Here is a 27,754-nt window from a genome sequence, read left to right on the forward strand (position 1 = left end):
TAACTTGCATGTTTTTAAAAAATGAGAAAATAAAAGCATGAAATTATATATATTTTTTAATTAAAAAGTGCCCTAATTGATAGTTCAAACTTAGTTTGAACTATCAATTAGGGCACTAGAATTTGTTTCAATTTTTAGTTTAAAGCAAATAATTTTTTATATATTGCAACATTGATATATCATTTAAGTTGGTTAGTTGTGTCATTTATGAGGCACAACTGTTATATTGACATTGGGTGTCGATATAACAGTTGTTTTAAAATATCAAAGTTTTAAGCTTTTAAACAATTAAGTTTAAAATAATTAACTTTGAAACTTCGATTTTCCCTATTTTTTTTGTAGCGAAACTTAAATTAAAATAAAATGATATACTGGTTTTATGCTTTTATTTTTTCTGCTTTTTTTTTATTCATTTTATCATTTGTTAAGTTTATTATATTTTTAGTTTAGTTTTTTTTTTTAGTTTTTTATTTCACTTTCCAGTTTATATATTTTTAATTTTTAATTATGTTAAAACTGCATTTGATTGTTCTGCCCATTTTTTTAACGCTCTAACTTCAAACATGCAAGCCATGGCAAAGTTATCAAAACAAAATATTATGTGCGTGGTCATAACCACACGCATCTCCTGAGAAGGCTTGATATTTATATATATAGATATATATATATATATCTATATATATATATATATATATATATATATATATATATTATGTATATATATATATATATAGTCTCAAATTATTTTTTAAAAGAAACTAACAAATGCCAAGCAAATGTTATGAGTACATTGTGTTCAATAAAATTAAAGTAAATGGATCAGTTAATTCCTGTTATAAACAAACTACAAGATGTATTTAATACTGTTGGATCTGAAGCTATTCAACTACCACAAATTGTTGTTGTAGGAACCCAGGTACATTCATTATTTTTGATGGGTAATATATAAAACCTAACCTTCTAATGATAATAATGATGACAATGATGATGATGATCATAATGATCACGATGACAGCAATGATAATGCATTTATTTTTACTTTAGAGTAGTGGTAAAAGTTCTGTTTTAGAAAACATTGTTGGAAAAGATTTCCTACCAAGAGGTAAAATTAAATGCATTTTTATAATCATAAAGTTTTTAAAACTGCTTTTTAAATATTGTTTAAATAACTTTAATAACTTAATTTTATAAATATTTTAAATTATTTTATTTAAATTTTTTTTTGAAAGTTTTTTTAAATCTCATTATAATTTAAAAAAGAATAAATAAATAAGATAAAATTTGAATAAATATTTCTTTTGGACATCAAAAGATAAACAATGTTTATCTTTATTTAGAATTTATTTACGACTTGATATTTTTTTTTAGGATCAGGAATTGTTACTAGGCGTCCATTAATCTTACAATTGATCCATGTTCCCAAAACATTAAAAAAGCTAGAAGAAAATCATTCTTATAATTTTCAATCTAATGGTAATGGTTTTGTTAAGTATTTGTTTGCTATAGAGTGCATAATCTACTAGTTTTTGCATAAATTTTTTTTTCAATTATTTTAGATATAACTAATATTTTAGATATAAATATAAACTGTATAAATAATAATATTTTAGATTGTATAAATATATAAACTATATAAATAATAATATTTTAAACTATATAAATAATGATGTTTTTGATATAACTTTAAACTAATTTTTTGATATAATTAATTCTTGCATAAATTATACTTATAGTACAACTTTAATATTGGTAAATGTTCATGTCGGTTGCTCTATGTAGTTACAATATAAAAATAAAAACAAAACAAAAAAAGCTCAACAAAATTTCTTGTTAACTGTAACAAAAACAAACAATTTATATAACATCAAGAAATGCGAGAAAATATGAACTTTTTTGTATATCTGGTAAAATACAAGTAAAAATACACTGAACCTAATTAATGACACTAATACAAAAATGTGGATTTTTTATGCAAGAAATATATCAATGAATTGATAGATCTCTTTAGAAAAATAAAACTGATCATACAAAGTTTTTTTTAATTCATACATAATGTAATCAACAAATATTGACATTAAAGACCACTTAAACATATTGAAAATAACTGTTTAAACTAATAAATGTCATTACAAAAAATAATGTAGTTAAAGTTTTAAGCAGTTTCTATTTTGATGCAAAACAGTTACAGTCCTCCAGGCTTGGCCAGGAAGGCGTGAGATTTCATGTCATAATATGAGCACATAAATACTATTTGATTTTACTTTACTTGACCATTACTTGGCTGTTAACATGTTTTAAAATTTGTATGCGTTTTAAAAATGCGCTAAAAAATTATCTCAACTTAATCTATAAAGAAACTTAAAAAAAAGCTTATCGTATTATTAATGTTTTAATAGTATAATATTATGCGAAATATTTTTTTTTTATATATTATATAATTTTTTTATATATTATATAATATACATAATATTTTTTATATAATATATATAAATATATATATATATATATATATATATATATATATATATATATATATATATATAGATATAATATAATTAATATAATATAATAATAATAATATATATTTATTTATATATAAAATAATATAATAATATAATAATATATATATATATATATATATATATATATATATATATATATATATATATATATATATATATATATATATATATATATATGTATATATATATATATATATATATATATATATATATATATATTTATATAATATGAATAATATAATATAATATAATGATATATAATAAGATTTAATATAATAATTTTTGCGAAACCCTTTTTAAATAAAGTAACAACTTACAAGTGACAATTGTTTAAAAAACATGCACATTTTAAATTTTAAAAAAAGAATCTTAACAGTTCTTTGCACAAAAGAAAAAATAATTAAATTGTTTATTTAAAAAATTGATATAACTTTTTTTATATTGAAAAACATTTGTAATAAAAAATAAATGTTTATATTAACTAGCAGTAAGCAACCTGTAATACGGGTTATTATAATTAAATCATTTATAACAATAAAAACACATTAATTACTTGATATATTATCTAAAAAAACACAATAGCGCATAGCATAAGATATTTACATTACTATGTGTCTCCAGAATAGTTAAAAAAGAAAATATTATAAAAAGGATAGACAATACAACGTGATAACACCACAACTTAATAAGATATTTTAATAACTAAAATACTTGAACTAAAAAGATTTTATTTGTTACAATATTTGAACAATCAAGGGACAATTATAGTTATTAATTTGAACTATTACATCAGAAAATAGCAAGCAACTTGTAAGGTATTTCTTATAAATGGTCATTATCAATTGTGGTATTAAGAAATATGTAATAAGTCTTATTAGTTCTCTATCTCATCTAAGAGAAAGAGGGAGAGAAAGAAAGTGTTTTTAAAGCAGAATGTTAAAAAAAGTAAAAAAAATACAATAGATAATAGTAACTGCTTTTATTATGTTACCAGTAAACAAAATTACTTTTACCTTGATTAAAAGATAAATTCCCAGCATTTCTTAATTAAGTTCTGGCTTCATTTATGTTATTAACTGTTTGTTTATAAATTGTTGTTATAAACTGTTACAAATCTAAATATTACTATAAATATATATACTATAAATCACTCAATATATTACTATAAATATATAAATAATATTATTATAAATAGAAAAATTCATACTTTGCTTTGTTCTCAAGTGTCTAAAGTAAAATTGAATTAACAGACATTAACACTGCTTGACACTGAATTCTTACAAGTAAGTTATCTGCTCGCTGAGCAGCATTTCTTACATTTTAACAACGATTAATTTTATCCTACCTAGATCTATCTCTTTTATTTGACAGCAACAATTTTTAAGCCATTTATTGCCATTTACACTAATAACTTCAAGTTATTAGTGTAAATAGCAATTGTTACAACTGAATTATAAATAAACGTAAAAGAGTCATACAAATTGTGATCTTTTTTAATCAAAGACTATATTTCAACTTTAAATTTATTGTAAAATTGAGATACACGATTTCTAACCAATGTTGCATGTTCAGGATTGCACACCAATGATGCTATCTCTTGGAAAAAAAAAGTGAATAAACCGTAGGATCCAAGTTAGCTGACATTCTCAATAAAACTTTTAAATTAACTTTTTTAAAATGAACTTTGGGTAAATAACTTCCCTGGAAACAGGTGCAGCACTATCTCCAAAGAATACAACAGCAACTTCACTAACTATAGTTTGCAAATGAAACATAAAATTATGTGAGCAAAGTTGATTGCAATGTTATTACTTTCTAAAATTTACTGCTGCAAGTGGGTCAGAGATATACAGTTGATAATGTTGGGGGAATATCTTGATCTGGCCTAAGATTTCTACACAATGAAAAACTTGACTACATATTTTAAAACATGGCGGCCTATGATTTATAGGTTAAACCACATTGTCAGTAAATAGAGCAAAATAAAGACAGGCATATTAAGTTCTAATATATTTAAAAAAATTGATATTGGAATTAAGATATAACTTCCTGTAAATCTTGCAGAAATAGTGAAAATGGAAGCAAAGCTACCTTTCTATTTCTAAAAAATTCTAAGCACAGTAATGCTGACAGATCTAGGTCATTTCTACTAAATAATTATAATCTAGAATAGTATCACTTATTGCAATACAATATATTCTGACTGTCTAGCAGCATTTCGTACATTTAGAGAATGATTAATCTCATCTTGACTATCTCTTTTATTTATGTGATAATTACTTTTAACTCGTCTAACCATGATGCACTAATTTAGGTATAAATTAATTTCTTCTTACCAAGCAGCATTTCTTATATTTTGATGACAATTAATTTAGGCTTGCCTAGTTCTAATCATTTCAAAAAATTATCAATTATTTTTAAAGTGATAGTATTTCTTCTAATAACTTATATAAGCCTAATATCGACCATCCGAAAAAAAAAGAGAAAAGAAATTGAATAAAAGTATCAAAATATTATTTGTCTTAAGTGGTAAACATATCTACAAAAAGATAAATAATAATGTTCAAGTAAAAATCAACAAAAACTTGCAATCCTAATAACAAAGATATTATTTGGTAATAAAAACAAAAACACAATGTTGAATCTTTCTTGATTTCTTATCTATAAAACATTTTATTTAACAATTTAAAAGAAAAAAGAAAGAAAAGAATTCAAAATGCCTTATTTTAAGCAATGTATTAAAAAAAAAAAGAATCAAATGCAATCACTTTAGAATATGTGATATATAAACCTCTACAATTTAACTCATTAGCCTCAACCACTAGTTTGCCATTAAGGTCAAAAATTAATTAACAAAATTAAAAACAATTTATTACAATTATTATTCAAAATAAAAACCTCTAACAATTTAATTTAGGATTTATTAATATTCATATTTTTTTGGCAATGTCAGTTAGTATATTTTTATCTAAAGTAATAAAAAGGATGAAACAGTTTAAGAACAAATTTAAAAATCTAAAAATATATTCAAATACCTTAAAAAGAAGCATAACACAACATTCTTTTGACAACTTCCAACTTAATTTTTTTTACTTTCTACTACTTTTTTCTATTTTTTTATTTTACTATTTTCTATACCTTTTTTTTTTTCTAAGAGAAAATATAAATTTAGGTACAGAGAAATATAAAATATACTGAAATATACACAAATTTATGTAAATAAACTTACATAACCACAAATAACAGTCTTATTTTATTTAAAGTAAAGAAAACAGGCTATAAAAATTAGAAAAATACAAACAACCAATGACAAACAAACATTTATTTATAGTTTTATAGTAAGATTAAACAATGATCAATATCAATTCCTCTTGAAACTAAAAATTTATCAGCTCTAATCCGCTTGCAGACCTTGCTTGAAAGACCGCGTGGCATACTGATCCGACTACTACTACTGTCTTTTTTTTCTTTCTTTTCAACAAAAACTTTAATGATTCTTATATAAAGTTTATTAAAGGGACCTTCGCTGTTTAAAGTCGTCACTAATAAAATTTGATTTTTTTATTTTTTAAGTTTTTACTTTTTTTATTTTTATTTATAAAAAAATCTTATATAATTAAATAATATAAATAAAAACTTATACAACTTTCAATAATACTTTAGTTAAAATCATTAGCTACTTTATTTAAAAGCATTTTTCTAATATAAAAACGTTAGTAAAGATAAACGTGTTGAAATTATTTATCTTTAATGTCATTAAAAACTAATTTGTCAGTGCTTTTGTTAAAAACTGTGGTTAAATCATTAAAACAAAATATTATTTGCGTGATCATATAAAAACTTGAAATCGCACACCTTCCTGGCCAAGTCTGGTCCTCCATGATCCTAGAATCATATTCAATATCACTAATGTTTGTAGAATTTGAGAGGTATTTGTCCTTCTCATTTGCTTTGACATAGGGGCACAACAGTGTTCTGGATCTCACTGTTAGCCACTGAGTGATCTGCACTTTCACTTGTTGAGGGTGTAGATTCTCACTATCATCTGTCCAGATTCAAGTTATCATCAGCATGTTCAGCATCTTTGCTGTTTTTCAGATCGTCATCATTAACTTCTATTTCTACATCTACCATTTTACTTATTTAACTGTAGTGCATTTATGCGCTGTACCTTATGTACCTCTTAAGTTGTACTTGTGTACACATTTATAACTTGTGTACCTTTAGTTTTCTTGTATACCTATTCTTCTGTTGCAGATGGATACTTCTTCTGAACAAAGCATAAAGTTTGTCTAACTCTAAAATGGCCAGTCTACTAGTGTATTTCTAAAATGAATTCTTTATTTGCCACAGTGATTTTGGCATTATTTATAGAACTTTCAAGTTTCAATATTTTCATCTACTGATTAGGTACACTCATTAAGATTGTCTTTTGATGATATCTGCCTCATGTTAACATCCAAGTTGTATTCATCAACTAACTCTTGAAACATGATTACTCTTAATATTAATATTATTAGTTCACTTGATGCTTTTGACTTCAGTCCTGATTTAACCATTAAATCATCAGAAGTTCAGTGAATGACTTTTATGGAGTCTGTGAACAATTGCAATTTTTTGAGCTTACATGCAAAAGACTAACTCTTTAACTCAGATAAAACTCAATTTTTTCAGCTGATCATTATCACAACAATCTAGATCTTCCTATATTTATGAACATAATGTACTCAATGAGTCATCTACCCTTTGTCTTCCAGGATTAACTCTTACTTCCGATCTTTCTTGGAGCCCATATACCAAATCCATTGCAAAATTAGCATCTGCTAAGGTTGCATCTCTTTATTGTGCTTGCCACTTTCTTACTCCAGATTCTATTTTTTATCTCTATAAATCTCAAATCCATCCTTGTATAAGATACTGTTTCCATACCTGGAGCAGATCTTCAAATGATGCCTTTTCTCTTTTAGACAAGGTGCAAAAATGTATTCTAAACATAGTTGGACCTTGCAGCCAACTTTTTATGATTGTCACATCATCGTAAAGTTGCTTCTCTTTCTCTTTTCTATAAATACTATAATAGGCCCTGCTCTAAAGAGTTAGCATCTCTTGTGACATCTACTAAAATTCATTCTCGTGTTACTTGTCATTCAATTATGTCCTTTCGTTTTACTGTGACTGTTCTTAAGTACAAAATTTCTTTTTTGTCTAGTTTTTCCCCTCAAACATCAGTTCTTTGCTCAGAATTTGCTCCCTTGATCTTGTTTTCCTGATTTATATAATTTGCAATCTTTTAAGTTGTCTGTTAATCGTTATCTTGCTTTATAAACTTCATCTTTATAAACTACGCTTAAAACATGCTTTATAAACTTCATAAACTTCATAAGCATGCTTTATAAACTTCAAAAACTTAAAACATGCTTTATAAACTTCATCTTCCAGTAACTTTCAACTCTTATAGTGGTTGCTTGCAGCCTTGTTGAAAGTGAAGATGTTTAAAAGCCATATTAATACCATGCAATAAGGTGTCCAGTTTTTACTATATTTATATGAACTTCAAAGTGGTTCTTATGCAGCCATGCTGCATCTTTGATAGTAGCTTCACCAATTTGAACAGAACTTCTATTGCTAATGAGATAGCTTCAACCCACATTTTATGTTCATTGCTCGCACTTCATATTCTCCACACAACTTCCTCAAGCACATTTTAAACTCTTTTACTATGGGTCTCTTCATCATCTAATCATCAGAGAAAATACTTTCCATTTAATGAGACTTCAAACAACTCACAACCAACCGCACACTCAAGTTTGTGATTCTCAAATAGAAAACAATGTTGTTCTCAAATAGAAAACACCATCCTTCTTGATCCAATTACCAACGTCCAACTTCCATTGGATTTTGCCTATTTGATTTCCTCTCAACCGCATCATTTTTTTCCAGCCTTTACTGTCATTCCAAACACTCATGTTCTGTCAACACCAATTTTTTACAATCTTTACTTTTTAAGATATATTTTGAAAAAAGCTTTCTAACATACTCCATGCTCACCACATTCTTATTGACAAAAATATCATCCACACATGTTGATGTCCTTTTCTTCACCTTTTCATCTTGCTTGATGTTGACGTTTACTTCGGACTTTGTAATCGTCAGTGTCACAATGAGTCCACATCCAAGCTGTGTCAGACAATATTGTTTTATCTGAATCCTTGCAGTTTGATTCAGATGGAATGTCTCATCCGCTTTCAGCTGGAGGTATACTTTATGCAGATCAATGATTGGAGGTCTTTTACTTAGATGTCTGAATCTCTTTTTAATAACTCAATGAATTTAATAGCTTCCTTCCAGTCTAGTACTAACCACACTTTGTTTTTATTTCGTTAAACCACTGCCGTCAGTAAAAGCTGACCCCTTAGTGGTCTTATTGTATGTTCATTATATTTCATTAACTATCTTTTATTGTTGTCCAGAAATGTATACTGAGCCACTGTTTTTCCAGATAGGTTGGGATTGTATTTATCTTTCCATATTCATTTTGTTTTCCACTCTATGAAACAATGCTTCATGGACGTGCTTCTTGATTTCTTGAAAGTTTTGTTTTTATTTTATTTTCTACTGCCCCACACACATTTCTAATAAAACGTACCTTCCCTTGTGAAAAAATAATGGCTCTTTTTAGTAACTGTTTTTAACTTATTCCAAGCATTAGATCTGCTCCAAAGGGTCAGAAGCTTGCTACTAGAACTTCCAAGTTTTGCACCTCGACCCCATGGATTCCAAGATTTTGCACCTGGACCACCATGGATCTCAAGAGAAATCTTTTCTGTTCCAACTCATTTGTGAACTTTGTCCCCAAATGTCATCACTTATAAATTGCTTAACATCACAAGTCGATCATCATAAACTATTTTTTGATAGATGAACATCAAGTATCCACAATAATTTTCATGGTTCTACCATCAATTTTTATATGAATGACAACAAGTGTGCTTAATCCATGGCTTCTTGTTGGTGCTCTCTTGATTGTTTCCCTGTTACTTAGTACAATTTTTCGTCTCATGCCCTAATTCAATTCATTTAAAACATTTGCCATTTTTTTGGGTGCTGCACAGTTCTTGCAATATGATATACTGCTTAACAGTTATAGCATAGGAATATTTTTTTTACCGTATTTTTGCAATATTGGTAATATTTATTGTTATTGTTCAACAAAATATTGAGAATTTTCATTTAAATTGTCCTATACAAGTATGTACGCCTTGAAAACTACAAAAAAATAAGGTACCCTATAACTAAATATATGATACTTTTAAAGTGTTAAAACTTTCCATACTTAAAAACAATTTAATAGGATTGTCTTCCATGTCCATATTTTTCAATCTATGGTTTTTAGATTTAAAGTTTTGTGGTTCAAAGAAAAATTTCTTTTTTTGGTTGTTACCCTTTAAATACCGCAAGAAGGTTTTTGGTTAATAATTTTAGAGTTGTTTATCAGACTCACTCAAAATTTTGTAAACATTTTGTTTTTGGGCCATAGTATTTGTACACACATTATTGCAAACTTATTATAAACGAAAAGGCATGAAAAGCCCCAAAAAACCCATACAACTCCTATGGTGAATTCTAATATGATGTATTTAGGGAGACCTTAATTAAATAAATTTCTTGCTAATTTAACATATAAGGCACTCAAATGTTATACTTTTGTTTATTATTAAATATTATACTTTTGTTTATTATTAAATGTTATACTTTTGTTTATTATATCCAAAACGTTTTCCAGGCATACAATTAATGTGTATTTATGTATACAATTGCTTTATACCATATATATTTTATAGTTATAAGTATTATAAGTAATTTTAATGGTAAACCAAAATTTTTAATAAAAGTGGGAAAAGTACCTTTAGTTGTTGGGAAACAAAATTCAAAGGCAGAGGCAAAAGTCCAGAGGAAAAAAATAAATAAAAAAGAACTTCAGATTCAACAAGCTGTGCCTTGGGGCAAAGAGCACAACAAGAGAGTCTGTGCTGCTTTGCAAACTGGTATGTTTTCTTTTATCAAAGATCGAGGCACCATTAATCGGAGATTATATGGAAAAACTGCTAATATCAAAAAGTAGCATCTGCATGTTTTGACACCAGAGGAAAAACACTTTACTGTAGAATTCATTAAAAATAAAAAATAAAACTAAATAAAACTAAAATAAAAAAAGTCTGGTTAGCTTATATAGACTTTTCACACAAATAAATACATCAATGAGTTGATAGATATCTTTAGTACAGTGACCAATCCATGATACAGTGACTGATCAGTGATGATCCATGGTGTTTGAGATAACTAACTTCCAGAAATGGAGAAAACTCCAAACATTTAAATGTTTATACTTATGTCAAAAAAGGATGCTTTGCAAAAAATTGCTTAATCCCCCCACCCTATATGTGATGGGCAACAAGTTGATAAAATATTTTTTTTACTATTCTCAACTAGGCTTATATTCATCAATAAATTTTAAGTCTCAATGAATTATCTCTTAGCGTTCAAAAATTATGACCATATAAAATTTGTAAGCCTCTCGAATTGAGGGGGGTTTAAATTGAATCCATCACTACTCTAGTAAAATTAACCTGCTTATTGACATTAAATACAACTTAAACATATTAAAAGTAAGAATGAATTAAAAACTGTCAGTAAACAAATACAATATCTTAACAAAAAATGATGCAGTGTGGTTGTTTTGTTGTAATGTATTGTTTGCGATTTCTATTTTGACTCAAAATGATTAAATTTTTAACAACATTTCTGTAAAAACAAGTTACACCATTAGCAAGGTATTATAATAAACCTGTTTATCTAGTGACTTTTCAAATTTTTTTTGTCAGTTTTGTTCAAAAATTTTTTAGTTGATTTGGTTTCCATCTGGAAACAAACAATATCAAATATTTTTTTTATTTTTATTTTTTTTTATTTTTTGTTTTTTTTAATTTTATTTTTAAGAACTTATTTTTAATTTTATTTTTAAGAACTTATCAAATAATATTCATTAGATGTCTAATATAAAAAATTACTGGTGCTACAGTCAAGTATGAAATACTTGTGAAAAAAATTATAAGTAATATGTTATTAGTTATGGCATTTTTATTAATTTTTTTTTTAACATGAACACAGTTGAATCAGAAGATGAAAGTTTAGAAATAAATGTACATGAAGATGATGTTTCACAATCTATTCTATCTGCAGATGAAGATCACGAATCAGGGGAATGGGGAAAGTTTCTACATAAGAAAGAAAAGGTTTTATTTATTTATTTAACACATGGGTATTTAATCCATACATCTTCTATTATTATATATCGTTATTTCACATATGTACTTAAGTGTATATCTTATACATTCTTGCGCATAAAATAAAATTGAATCTTAATTAAAAAAATTTCATAAAAGTATATATTAAATAGTTGTTAACCAAATAAACCATCATTAAATGAACTTAAATTTAAATTTTAGCATTAGATGCCAGCTGATTGATGCAATTGATGCCCTTTCGATTTTAGAAAATTGTAAACGCATTGTAAACATAGTTAAACCTGCCATTGCAGCCAACCTCCAACCATTATTACATCATTGTAATGTTGCTTCTCTTTCTCTTTTCTATAAAAACTATAATGGGCACTGCTCTAAAGAGCTAGTGTCACTTGTGCCATCTACTAAAATTCATTCTTGTGTTACTCATTGTTCAATTAAGTCTCATCCTTTTACTGCGACTTTTCCTAAGTGCTCCAAAAATTTGTATTCCTCAGGTTTTTTTCCTCGAACATCAGATCTTTGGAATTCACTCCCTTTATCTTGTTTTCCTGATTCATATAGTGTGCAATCTTTTAAGTTGTCTGTCAATCGTTATCTTGCTCTATAAAAATCATCTTTTCCATTCCAGTAAGTTCCAATTCTAATAGTGGTTGCTTGCAGCCCTGTTAGAAGCAATAATGTTAAAAAAAAAAAACTCCAGCCAAATATGTGGCATTGATAAGTAAGTAGGTGTGAACTTTCCCGTTAAACACAAGTGACTGAGTTGTTAGGTTTTTTACAGTACCTTTTATTTATTTTTATTTATCAAAATAATAAAAATTAGAGGGCTATTTATTCATCATAATTAGAAAAAATGTTTTTTAAATAGGCAAAGTTAGTTTTACATTGAAAGCATTTTGTTTGAAGTCTCAGATGTTTTTTGTTGTTGTTTGTAGTCTTGTTGCATGATAAGCATTTTTAAAAGTATTTAACGTTCCTACTTTTACAAGTAATATTACTTTTCCACACAATACCATTAAATATTGGAATTTATTTTACTGCTTGAAGGTAGAGGTGCAAATTCTTTAAATAGTAATAAAATTTACAAATTTTTCATTAATTGACTTTATAGTTAAATGTAATTTTTTTATTTTTTTTTAAACAAATTCACTCTTAACAAGGCTCCGAGCAACAATTAAGTCAGGAGTTAACAGAAAACAAAGAAGTCAGTTCAAGAGAAAGAATGTGACAGAAGGTTTTAAAAGCTGTAACTGCAATTGTATATACCAGGAAAACATGAAGATGGAAGAGAATTCCAAAGCACAGTTGTTGCGCTCAAATAACTAGATCTATAAAATTTTTTTAAACATGAAGGAACAGTTTCAATAAAAGTGAGTGTTGCTGAGTGTTGAGATCAAGTTTTTGTTTATGGAACAAGCAATACTCTATTAAATTAAAATCATGGTACAGGGATTATCTTTTTCTGGGTATTTCCAGAATTTCGAATATTTTTCTTAACTTTTAATTTTTCTGGATATCCAAAACGTTTTCCATGCATACAAGTGTAGGTATATATTTTGTAATATACTTGTTTTTTAAGCTTCTTTACTCATCACTCATACTAAACTAAGAAAAGTTTAAAAAAAAATTAAAAATAACTCAGCTAAAAGCAAAATTAGGAGGAAAATATATTCCTGATATTTTATCTGAACAATTTTCCAGATTTTCAAATTATGGTCTGGATGATCTTTGTGGTAGTATTTATGTTAAAGATAGAGATGGAGCAAAGGCTCAAGCCCTTTAGTTAGTACAGGGCCAACAATATTGGCAATGTTTTTTTGGGTCTTGAAAGATGACTTCACTAGAAAAACTTCACAACTTCACTTCACTAGAAGAACCAGCCTAAATATGATAATATTCTATACAAAGTCAAACAAGAGATTTATAGAAGACAAACACAGTAGAAGAAACCTTAGGAGATGGTAACTTTGTAACTGAATATGTATATATATATATATATATATATATTCAGTCACAAAGTAAAATATATATATATATATGTATATATATATATCAACCCTCGGAATTAGAAAAAATAAAGGCGGCAATAATTTGCCGACATCAATCTTTTAAGGTTGGCAAAAAATTTTTTTATACAAAGGTCTTACCATAAAACATAGAAACGAGGTCCCTAATTGTTTATATATGTTTATATATATATATATATATATATATATATATATATATATATATATATATATATATATATATATATATATATATATATATATATATATATATATATATATATAAATGGTCTCCATTAGAGGTCAGTAGTAAATGAAAAAGACAAAGTAGAGGTAAGTTGCTGTTAATCAATATCAAGAATATTGGAATAATTATTAGTGATAATAATTAGAGTGTTTTTGGGGTTAAAATTCACCAGGCACTGCAGACCCCAAGCTGTCACATTAGAGAAATCAAATTCAAGATTGGCTGCCTGTTTTACATGGTTAAAAATAAAGACTTTTTGTCAAGAAATGAAGTATATAGTTAAATCATCAGAAAATGGAGCCTTAAAGATAAGATTAAAAAAGAGAATAATGTCCATCAGTGGTAAATTTAATACTGTGATTAGAAAGGATAGCCCAGTTTCCAGCTAATTCACTATAAAAGTGTTATAAAGGTCACCAGTACAATGAGAGGATTGAAATCCATATTGAAAGTTTTTAAACCCAAGATGAGATATTAGAAGTTAGTTTATTAAGGATTTAAAGGCTTTGTATATTAGTAAGAATAATAAAATATAATAGTACTATTCTAGACAGACTGAGGAATAATTAAGGAATATTGAGACAGATTGAGGAAGAAATAGTTAGAGATTTCTGAACAATCTCAATAGTTTTTTAAAATTAACACTACAGATGCTTATTCCAGCAAGAAGGAAAACGAAATTTAGTTAATAGGACTTTTAGAAGTAATAAGTGTTCTTAGCCAATTGGTTGGTTGTTTGAATGCGGTTGGTTGGATATTAGTAGAAATTTATTTTTTTCTTTCGTTTGAAGATAAATTGTTTATTTAATTTTGTTAAAACTACTAACAGTTAAAAAAAAACTAAATTTACAACTGTTAAAACTAGTTGTAAAACTAGTTTATGTCCATTTTAGTTAACAAGTTTTTAAACTTATTGATATCAAAGTATTTCAGCCAGATTATAAAAACATTGTCATTATACTAGTTTATGCGGAAATATAAATTATTTCTTATGTGGAAATATAAACTATTTTATGGAGAAATATAATTTATTTTATACGGAAATATAAATTAAAATGAGAAAATATAAAACCTTTTAAAGTTTTTTAAAAGAAGTTAAAATATAAGCTTGGTAGCAGCAATTTTATAATCATTTTTTTTTAATTTTTAAATTTTCTTAAATTTTTAAATTTTTTAAAAATTTTTTATTTTAATTTTATATTTTCTTATTTATACTTTCTTATTTTAGTTTACATTTTCGCATAGCCCTAAAATAAATTAAAATCTGAAATAAAAAAAATATAAAATGTAATTATAATAGAAAAAAAATTACATTCAATTCATGAACAAGATGAACAATATCAAATAATTTACTTACTAATTACTTATTACTGCTAATCAAATAATTTACTTATTAAATAAACTTATTCCTTGTCAACACATTAAATAATTGACAGGAAGTATTGTAATAATTAATGAAGTTCCATTGCCGGCTGTTTATTAAACTCTGTTTTTTATAGCTGCTTTTTAAGACACAATCACCATTTAAGCACCATCTGTTAACTTGTATCCAATTATCCCAGTAATTAAATTGGCCATCAAGCTTATATTTTGTCCTCTGTTAGCTGGAATGGTTATATATGCCTTTGTTTATTGGAGCATATCCATAGTTAGAAGTGTGGAGGTTAAACCTGTTTCATCCAAAAAAACTAATCGACAATTCCAAAGTTTCAAAAATTAAGAAAGCCATTTTGTATCATTTTCAATAAATCAGGTGGTAAAGTAGTTTGTTTTGCTGGTTTTCCATTTTTAAAGTATATATATTGATTATCAATAAAAATTATACTTTTTTAAAATTTATTTATATATATAAAATTATATTTCCAAATATTTTTTTAGTTTATATTTCCGCATAATTTAATTTTTTATCCACTTAATTGAATTTATATTTCTGCATAAAATATAATTTATATTTCCGCATAAAATAATTTTTCCACATAACCCTGGAATGTATGTATGTATGTATGTATGTATGTATGTATGTATGTATGTATGTATGTATGTATGTATGTATGTATGTATGTATGTATGTATGTATGTATGTATGTATGTATGTATGTATACATACATATATACCAATACAAAAAGGGCAACTACAGCAGATGAAGCTACATTATTGTAGTTACAATAATCACTCAAATAGTTCCAAACACTCAGTTCCAATCACTCAGTTCCAAAACCTTGACGAACAAGGTTTCAGAGTTATTATAGGAGTTTTATAATTGATACATATTATGATTTTTAATTATGTATGGTATTTAATTAAAAGATGATATATAATGGTTTATGGATAATAGTTCCAGATTTTTTTTAATGTAATTTTTAAATGAAAAGTTTTCAACTGTTATTTATCATTTTCTCTAAAATTATAGAAGTATTACTCCTTTGATGCTATTCGTCAAGAAATATTAAATGAAACTGAAAGGTTAGCTGGTAGTAACAAGGTAAATACTATAGATAATTTATATTTTGTGTAACTTAAAAACATATTCTGGTTTATTTTAAATTTTACATCTTATGATTTGCACTGTTTAAATATTTTGTCTTGGGGTTTCTTTGGGTCTCATCAAAATTATAGTTAAAGTAATAGATTTTTTTTAAGTTTATTGATCATAGATTCACACTTGTATGATTGGGTATCAAATAAAATAACAAATTAGAAGGGAGCATTTATATTTTAGTGCACTAGTCCATTTGAAATCAAAAAGTGTTTTAAAAGCACTGGGCTGGTTTATCACTTAGTTAGTAATAAATTTGTTTGCAGAAAAAGCACTTTAAGTTAAATTGAATTAAATTAGAGAGGCAATTAAAACAACCTTTTTTTTAAATGTCTGCTCTCACTCTAAATGTGTTTTATATAATAAAATAATACTGGAATTAAAAAATTGTCTTAAAATATGATATATCTATATATCAATAAAAGTTTTTGTCAAATTTTGCCTTTAATATTCAAAGTTGACAGATGGCAGTTAAAAAAGTTAGTTGATATGCTTAAAGATAAGAAAATTTAAAGATTAAATTTCTTTATGGGTCATGAGATCTGCTTGTGTGCTTATTTGAACCACAAACGTAATTTTGAAGAATGGGGTTGAATATTTTAGTTTAAGACATTGGGATCAATTCTCTCAAAATGTCTTACAAAAATTAGTTATCCTGTGCCACTAGACAACCCTCATGGTTGTCCAGTGGCACCGGACAACTAATTTTCTCAAAGGGCAACTGAAATTAAAAAAAATGCATGTCAGTAGCCCGGCAGGATGACCAGACAGTTTTTTACTTAAAAAAGAATGTTTTTTGATAAAACCATGTTCTGAACTATGAAAATTTTATTTTTATTTATGAAGATTTATTCATTGTGATTATTAAAAAAAACCCTTTAAAAAGCATTTAAAGTAGTATACACTTCGTTTAATAACGAGTAAACTACCGTGTGTTATATAGTTTTACTAAACATAATAATTTAATATTTTAAGGTGTGACTGGACTGTTTTTTTAAACGTTGTTCCTACTTTTGAAGCAATCTTCTTCTCAATTTAAAATGAATTTTAAAATTAAATTTTCTTTCTATTTGAAGTGCTAATATGTCATTTTTTAAACGTTATAATCTCATTTTAAATCACGCGAATAGGCAGTTAAATCATTAATAACACAGAATCTCTTTTGTTTTTCATTTCATAAAAAAAAAAAAAAATTATTTTAACTTTGTCAAACAAAATCAATAAAAAATATTCTTAGGATGCACATGAAAAAACCATTATTAGAGTGCATTTAATGATGCACATGGAAATTCTTTTTTTTTTTTAAAAAAAAGAGAAAGTTTTAGGCATCATCCATAAATTATGCAACACTAAACTTATTTTAAAAAAGTAACTAAGAGATATTAAGTGATTTTCATTAAACTTAATGAGCCATTTTGATTTTTTATTAAACTTAGAGCTCTGCAAGGGAAAACTTCGGAACTTTTTTATTTTGTTCATTAGTGAAATTTAGCGTTGCGTAATTTATGGAAGATCCCTTAGTATAATGGATTACAATAAAAACATGTTTTAAATACTCAACTTAATTTTCAACTAAATTTGATTGAAGATTGAGAGAGAATAAGAGAATATTTTTTTTTTTATAAAACGTTTTTTTGCGATTATGGCTTTCAACTTTTTTTCTCCGCGAAATGAAAACCCTTATGAACCGCGAAATGATTTACAAAAAGAAATGACACAAAACGGATATTGACTACGACAAAAATGGCAATATTTTAAAGTAGTATTTAAAGTTTTATTTAGTTTTTTTTAAATTTTTAAAAGTTTTATTAAAGTAGTATTTAAATTTCTTCACCAAAATCCCTTTGTTACTAAAGTTACTTAACAATATTTTTTAATAGCCTATAAAATTTCATTTTTTTATCATTAATTTACTTTTAATTAAACCTTTTTTTATTAGTTGTATTTTAGTAGTTAGACATAAAAATTTTTTTTTAGTATTTTCACCCGAGAAAAAAAATACTAAAAAAATTATTATACCAGACTGATTATTAGGGTGTGTCATACTATGGTCAAAATTTAAAAATTCATACTTATCAGTGGCATTTTTAAGAAAAGGGTGAGATTTAACATATTAAATTCAGAACTATCAAAAAATTTGAATTTAAATGAGTTTAAGCTACCAGGGAACTGCCTTGAAAATTGCCAAAAATTGTAAATTTTTGATATTTTCATATTTTCAGGGTTAATTTCAATATTTTAGTATTATATCTGCTTTACAACAACCTTATCAAAAGAAATTATAGCAGGATAAACAAAATTCGTTTAATAGTTATACTGTTTCAGAAATTTTGGTTTACAAAATACTTAAAAATTAGTATTTTTGCAAAGTTTTGTATGTATTTAACTTATACATTCTATTTTATTATTTGCTACACACAAAAATATATTCAAAATTTTTTTGATGTAATATTTGTTATGATAATTATATATATATATATATATATATATATATATATATATATATATATACATATATATGTAAATATATATATATATATTTACATATATATATATATATTCTGAGTTGATCGAGGATATTTATAATAAACTTTCAGAAAAATGGCAAATGGCCAGTGTTTTATTTGTGCCTCCCGTAACTTGTTTAAAGCATAATTTGGTAACAAGACTTATAGACGCATGGAACAAAGCTAATCTAATTTCTCAAAACAAAGCAAGTAAAGTTATAAAACAAAAGTTTAATTTCATTATTGACAAACTGTTTGACTTGGTGGCGTGTAACTGTAAAATAGTTCTTTGTTCTGAGCAATGCTGTCCTCCTGACTGTAAATTTGGTGCCCACATTACCTGTATCTGTCCTAGGGAGAGAAAAATACCAATTATTGAACTGGTTTATATAAAAGGTATGAGTGACCATACGACAATCGTTATAAAAGTGTTAGTAAAGCTGAAAATCAAATTTAATAATATTTTACTGATCTCTTTGATTATTTTAAAAAGAAAATTTTATTTTAATTTGTCTAGTTGTAAGCAAAATGTTGCTACCTTTTTTCCAACGAGAAAAGATTGGATCTTTTAGTTCATATCAACTTGGACATGCTGATTTGATGGAGTCCAAAAGGTTCAAAAAAGTACAAAGTTGCAAACGAAAAAGAGAAGAAGAAAAACAAACAAGAGAAAAAAAACACACAACGCAAGAAGAAAATAATACTCAAAATGAACAAGATAACGAACTTGATAATTATAAAGAGTTTGAATCTGAGGAAAATGAGATTTTTTCTATTCAAAAGTCTTGTACAAAATATTTAAAAAAATCTAGAAATTATGAAGATATCTCTAATATTGCATTAGCCAGTATTCGATATGGTGTTGGTTTAAGAGCAACTGCAGTCATAGCTACTGCAGCATGGGTAGATGGAGGACTTGTATCCCAAAGTGACACTAGATTAATAATAGATCACAGTAAAGTTCGGAGAGCTAGGGATAAAGTAATGAATGAAGTTGCTATTCAGTTTGATGATTATTACAATAAAGAGATTATTGACTGCATATTTTTTGATGGGCGAAAAGATCTTACTAAAGTATTTTTAACTGTAGATGGATCAGACAGACAGTATCCGGCTAAAGTTAAAGAAGAACATTACACTATTTGTTCTGGTGATGGTAAGTATTTATTTCATTTCACTCCAGCTAAAGAAGCAAAAAAGAACCACGCTGAAATTATAGCAGATAAGATTATTGAGTATACTGCAATGAGGAACATTAATGTACACTTAAAAGCAATTGGTGGAGACTCTACCAATGTAAACACTGGTTGTGATGGAGGAGTAATGCACTTTATGGAGCTGAAATTAGGGCGAAAGTTAAATTGGATTGTATGTGCTCTACACACCAATGAATTACCACTCAAACGTCTAATTAAATTGTTAGATGGAGAATCTAAAAGTGGTAAAAAATGGAGTGGACCCATTGGAAGCTTACTTGATGAAGCAACTAATCTTGAAATTAACCCTTTTTTTAGTAAAGTTGAAACTGGTGAGCCTCTAATTAACTTAAGTAATGAAGTGGTTAAAGACCTTTCTACAGATCAGTATTACGGCTATCAAATAGTTAACGCCATACGCAGTGGTCATGTTCCTCAGCAACTAGGACTTCTTGAAATTGGCCCTGTTAACATGGCCAGATGGCTAACAACAGCCAATAGAATATGTAGAATTTGGGTATCTCATCATGGTCTTCAAGGCGATGCAGCCCAAAAACTTCTTAAACTAGTCGAGTTCATTGTGGGAGTGTACTTTCCTGTCTGGTTTAACATCAAAGTTAAACATAGTTGGACAGAAGGACCAAAACATGTTCTTTACCAGCTTAAGTTGCTTCAACACCAGTCACTCGATATTCAGAATATTGTCATTCCAACTATTAAGCGATCTGCTTGGTATGCCTTCTCTGAATCTATTCTTCAAACTATGCTTTGTTCTGAAAATAAAGAGAGAAGTTTCAGTGTACTCAAAATTCTAGAAATAAGAGGAGAAGGTGATGAAAATGAACAACTAGGAGATCTATCTGTTAGACCAAGAAGGACACCAGATATCAATACTAAGGCAACTTGTCTCAAGGATCTTATTGATTGGAATGAAGCTTTTGAACCACCTTTGACTTGTTGCATGACAACTAAAGACATCAAAGAGTATTTATTTAAACCAATGATTGTACTAAACTGGTGTTGCCACACTCAAGCTGTTGAAAGATGTGTAAAAAAAGTTACCCAGGCATGCGAAAATGTTTTTACAGAAGATAGAAGAGATGGTTGGATTAAAGGACTAGAGTTATCACAGAAGTTGATGTCGCGTAATCTATCTAAACAAAACCTTATTGGCTTGACAATGTTTAAGAATTAATCTTTATTGTACTTTATTTTAATAAATGCCAGTAAATGTTGTGTGGATCTATATAAAAGTTTTTTTTTTAGTTCCAAAACAACCTAATTTTACAGTTTCAGTGGTAGGCAGTGGGAGGGGGCAAACCTCTCTATTTGTTTTTACAAAAATATTTTTTTTTTTTAAAAAAAGAAATGGCGTTTTTTTACGTTTTATAAGTTATTTTTTTTTAATACTTCCATTTTTTAAGTTTTTACCTCCCCCTCCCCCCCGGGCTTTTGGTGAAATAGTCTCATTGACTCCCTGGTAGCTAAAACTTTTTTTTTTTTTTTTTTAACGGTTCTGAACTTTTAATATTATACCTCACCCTTTTTTAAACTATGCAAAGTAAAATTCAAAAAAAAAAAAGTATGACACACCCTACTGATTATCATAGCGGATGACTCAAGTAAGAAATATAAACTATTTCAATGAGAAAAAACCGGAGGGTACATCCCTGGCATTATAATATATATAACCTATATAATTCTTAAAATTTGTCAAAATTTATGTTCATATTGAGAAGGAACTACATGAAATGTTTTTAAATATATTTTGTTAGTAAAATAATTAAGTGAATTTATTTAATCATGAAAAAAATTTAAAAATTTGAAAACTACAAGGTTTGTTTGGACTATCACAATACAAAATTGTTGAATCTTCTAAATTGCCACCATAAAAGGTTTTTGTTTAATAAGGGTTTTGTTTACTAATTATTGCTTTATAGTAAGGGTTAATGTTTATGGGCTAATACAGTATAAACTGATGAAACTTAATTTGCTTATGAATGTTGAATAAATGAGTTGCTAAAAAATTTTTTTATTTAGGGAATATGTGAACAACCTATCAATTTGAAAATTTACTCTCCAAACGTAGTTAACCTTACTTTAGTTGATCTTCCTGGAATGACCAAGGTAAAATTTGGTTTGCTTGATTGCTTGAAAATTTATTTGGTTTGCTTGATTGCTTGAAAATTTATTTGGTTTGCTTGATTGCTTGAAAATTTATTTGGTTTGCTTGATTGCTTGAAGAAAATGTAAAAATAATAGGAGTAAATATATTATTTTAACATTTTTTTTTTGACAAGGTTATTTTAATGCTTTGTTTTTATTTAAAGTTATTTTATTTTCACATTTTTTAATAACTGCAGTATTTAGAAGTTTTTTAAAATAGTTTTCAGGTTGTCGAAAATAAAAGCAAATTACCTGAAAAAACTTTAATATCAAGCTTTTAAACAAAATTTTAGTCTAATAAAAATTAGTTAAAATTTACATTGTAAAACTATATCACAAATTTTAATTACCCATAATCTGAAATTGAACTTTTTGTGTTCATTTACTTTTTCTAAAAGTTTTTTTTATTAGAATAAATTTTGAAAATAACTTTTCAAATTAACTGTGGCCTTACCTCAGCAAACTTTTCTTGACCAGTCTAACTAGTAAAAAAGTAATGAAAATATTTCAATATGAGTTAAACAGCCCTAAAGCAAAACACCCAAAAGTTGTTAATTTTATAAATAGTTTTAAAATACAACTATATAAATATATAAATTATATATATATATACATTATATAAATATTATATATAAATATATTATATAAATATAATAAATTATATATATATAATAAATTATATATATATATATATATATATATATATATATATATATATATATATATATATATATATATATATATATATATATATATATATATATATATATATATATATATATATATATATATAAACTATATAAATTTGAACTATATAAATTGAACAATGAGAAAGGTTATGCAATAATTTCTGAAATGGCTTTTTTTGCAATGACAATTTTTTTTTCAAACGTAAGGAAATTTAAGAACTTAAAAAAAAAAAAAAAAGGATTATTTGAAAAGTATTTATAGAAAATTTATTTATAGAAATGTCAAAATTAAAGAACTTTTTATTTAAAAATAATTATGGTAAAACAGTATTATTCATATTTAATGTATTTTATGATGTATTGAATTTTCCTTCAGTTCATTCGTCTTTTGATAAATTTAATGATTACCATTTCTATTTATGTAATTGCTTACATGTGGTAGAACATAATAGGCTTTGTATTATTGTTGATGCAGAGAAAATATAATGATCTATTCGACAAGAATCAGGCTTGTTTTAAAATGTTATGCTGCTTGCAATTCATGTACGCGTTAAGCAATTTTATGTGTGTTTAAAGCGATTTCAGTTAAGCAACTTTTTAATATTAAATTACTCTTAAAATATCTTTCAGTTGGTAAGTTAAAAACCACTTGAACGTTAGTTACAAAAAATGTTTGAATAACAATTATGTTTGATATTAGCGCTATTTACAAATGAAATAAATTCAGATAAAATAAAAGCAAAAAAATTTAATTTATTTCAATTTTATTTCAAAGTATTGTTTAAAATAAAATTTTATTTTTTCTCAAAAAAACTTGCTTTGTTTATTGCTCTTTTATTAATTTTTTACTAAAAGTTAAATTCCTGGTAAACATGTTTGTTAAACTTTTTTTTAACATATGTTAATATTTTTTTTCATAAGACAAATGAAAGCGAAACGAAGTGTATATTTTTTTAAAATATTAGGAAACCTATAATAATCTTTCCTTTTACAACAAAATTGCTGGTAAAGCAATGAAATAGTTTTTTATTATTGTAGTAAGTTATATTTTTATTTGTTATTCACTAACTTTTTAAAAACAAAAAATCTTAGTTGCAAATTCACTATTTCAAATTTAAGAAAAAATAATAAAAAATATTTAACATATTACAATTCATTTATACAAATGTCAAGAAAAGGGGTCTTCTGTAAAGTACATATACAGGTGTGGGGGGAAGAATAGGGTTAACCAAAAACGTACAATGCGCACAAGGAAGGGGGGTGTTAAATACAGCGAGTATGAGTGCAGTTTCGATCTCTCTTAACTCCTAACTTTTGTTAAAAAAGTTTCTTTTTTTAAACAAAAGCATTGAATTTCACAAGTTTAAAAAATCAATATTATGTTATGTAACAGAAAAATGTCAAATTAACAAAAAAAAATTTTAGGTTGAGAAAGAGAGAGAGGGAGAGGGGGGGGGGCTAATTTTGTAATAAATAATGCATACATATGCAAAAGAGGGTTGTAGTTGAAACCATATATGTGCATTTAATGAGAGAGGGAGTCCTAAATAAGTGGTTTTACTGCGTTGATACTTTATGGATACCCCAAAGAAAGAAATGAGTTCATATTAAATATTAAAAAGAAATACTGTTTAATTTAGTTATTTAATATTAAAAAGAAAACATTCCATAATATATTTACATAATAGTGTTAATTTTTCAATTAAACTCATTTTGCAGTAATTTATTATATTGTGGTAGTTTAAAAAAAAGTAAATTCCTTAAAAAAATAAAAGAATTTTATAATGTCAAATTAACATTAAGCTAAAGTGCATTTTTTATTTAAAACAAGGCCAATTTTTTTAAAACAAGCTAAAACAAAGAATTACTCTAAACATGTAAAATTAGATATAGAATATAGAAGAATCTTTGGGGCAAAGCTATTCTTGGTTATAAAGATAATAAAATATGATTTTATAGTTCTGCGTTTCTAATAAATGTTGATTTAAATATTAAAGTATTACTTTTTTAAATATAAATGCTTTGTCCGCAAATTTTTAAACTCATCAAAAATCATTATTTTTTAATCAATTAAAGTATGATTTAAAAAATAACATTAAAAAATTTTTTTTTTTCAACATTGATTGAATGAATATTGATTATTTTTTTTAACGTTTATTTTTTTAAATTTTCAAAACATAACAGTAAACATAAAAACTTTTATTTATTTTATAAGGATGTGACTAAAAATATTTTATTAATTTTCATAGAAAAATGTTAACTCCAAAAAAATGTCATGCCCCATGGCACTTGACAACATAATGGGTGCCACAAACCACTGAAAAAGTTTTTCTTTTGATATCTATCAAAAAGAGTCTTGAAAAAATCTTATATATATATATATATATATATTTATAGGGGCTATTCTAGGAAAAAAAGTTGGGCGGCAGTACCCCCCTTTCCCGGAGAAATTTAGCGGAAAATTGGCTTTTTTTTGTACAAAAAAACAATATTTGCCAAAAAAATGTAAAAAATGCGTGGAGTGTTGCTACTATCTATCTTATAACCTGCTTCTACAAGGGAGTGCTGCTACATCAACAATCTTATAGCCTGCTTCTACAAGGAAGTGTATATCGACTGAGGATTTGGGCAAGAAATCTATCATAAAAGAAAAAACTTTATTCAAGTTTTTAAACTTTTTCTGGTCTGGTTTATAAGCGTTCTTTTTATATATATGTATGTGTATATATATATACATATATATATATATATATATATATATATATATATATATATATATATATATATATATATATATATATATATATATATATATATATATATATATATATATACACACATATATATATATATATATATACACCTATAGTAAAGGTGTTAAATATACAGTTTGTGGTAAAAAACAGTAGTTAGTTTGTCTTTGGTATTTAAACTGACAAAATTAAGGTTAGATTACAATAAAACGCATTAATTTAATTGGGGAAACTAATTAAATTTAAAACAAAAACGCAAATTAAAAACTAGAATGTTTTTATTTTTATTTTTTTACTGTAAAACATGTGCGGAGTTTTGCTACATTGACTATCTTATAGCCTGCTGCTACAAGGAAGTGCTGCTACATCAACTATCTTATAGCCTCCTGCTACAAGGGAGTGTTGCTACATTAACCATCTTATAGCCTGCTGCTACAAGAAAATGCTGCTAAATTGACTATCTTATAGCCTGCTGCTACAAGGTGCCGCTATATTGACTGAGAGTATTGGTTGGGGCAGGCAGTTTATCAAATAATAATAAAAAAAAATAATTTTAAAGACCAAAAAAAAAGTTTTTTTGGTCTTTAAAATTATTTTTTTTAAAAAGAATTCTAAAACTGACATGCCAATAGTAAAATTAAAAACGGCCAAACAAGAGTATATATATATTTTATATTTTTTCGTATTTCTGTGTATATCCTGGCAAATCAAAAGTACTATTAACTTATTAATTTATATGAGTTATAATTATAACTACAAATTTTTACTGGAGTTTATTGATTCAGAACGACTAGCAGTAGTACTGTATTACTTCAATTTTCAAATTTTCAAGTTTACTAGTTAAACAATGAAAGAGTCTAGAGTAGAAAAACTTTATATACAAGAAATGATCATCAAGACGAATTTAATGGATTTGGTTTCGAAAAAAGTTTAGCTGTTGGTTCAAAACTTCCACTAAAAAAGTTGGTCTTTTAAGAAGATATTTACACCTCCGAAAAGTTGACAATATTAGTAGAAAAGAATCGTCTTCAAGCCGTGATGATTTAAAAAATTTTAACCGAGCTTGAAGAGATTTGGGAGAGAACAAGAGTTCCAATCAAGCCATATTGCAAATACCATGACTATTTGTTGAATGGAAAAGTATAATAGAAAATAGAAAAAGAGAAGACACGTGAAATGTTGAGGACGTCAATAAATCAGCTGTGTGATGATTCAGCATTTAAAGTCTATGAAATATTATGAGTATCTCAAATTTCAACGTGGAAAGTGGAGTGGTTGTTCTTACAAAACCAGCGGAAATATCCACAGATAAACAAAATTACTTATGTATTCTATTTTGTTCGAAGTGCACAATATGTACAGTTTTTAATCTGTTTTTTTTTTAGGTTTGCCACATACTTGGTTGAGATACTATTTTTTTTTTAGGTTTGCCACATACTTGGTTGAGATACTATTTTACATCAAAGAGAGAAAAAAGTACATGATAATACTGATTGTCTGGAAGAGCAGAGAGCAGCTCATGATGATTTATCTAAAAGAAGGCGATAAGAGATAATATAAGAGATATAACTAGTGAAGAAGTTGAACAAAATCTTGGCAAGGATGAGGAAAACACAAAAAGCTTAGAAGATGACAAATTTTACCTAACGCCACCAAAAACATTGCAGTTATTGGAAAGCATAGAGGGCCAAATCAGCCCCTACTTAAAAGGCCTCAGGAAAACTGGGACTCAATTTCCCACAAAATAAAAGATGTTGTTTAGTTTGAATTTCCTGCCGACGGAGATATTCATTGCCAAGCAAAAAAATACATTTCCAAGAAAAGAT

At 26.3% G+C, this 27,754-nt stretch overlaps 1 protein-coding gene across 1 annotated transcript in view; it reads left to right on the plus strand.

Annotated features, from left to right (window-relative positions):
• Positions 1-732: 732 nt before the first annotated feature.
• Positions 733-27,754, plus strand: part of LOC100215691 (dynamin-1-like protein) — a 61,029-nt gene continuing 34,007 nt past the window's right edge. Inside the window, exons 1-6 of the mRNA XM_065817770.1 lie at positions 733-916; positions 1,045-1,102; positions 1,369-1,473; positions 11,691-11,815; positions 16,492-16,563; positions 22,361-22,447. Coding sequence (XP_065673842.1) covers positions 815-916; positions 1,045-1,102; positions 1,369-1,473; positions 11,691-11,815; positions 16,492-16,563; positions 22,361-22,447 — 549 coding nt within the window. The 5' untranslated portion in view covers positions 733-814. The remainder of the gene's footprint in view (positions 917-1,044; positions 1,103-1,368; positions 1,474-11,690; positions 11,816-16,491; positions 16,564-22,360; positions 22,448-27,754) is intronic.

The sequence above is a fragment of the Hydra vulgaris genome, chromosome 14, assembly GCF_038396675.1.
Source record: "Hydra vulgaris chromosome 14, alternate assembly HydraT2T_AEP".
NCBI lineage: Eukaryota > Metazoa > Cnidaria > Hydrozoa > Anthoathecata > Hydridae > Hydra > Hydra vulgaris.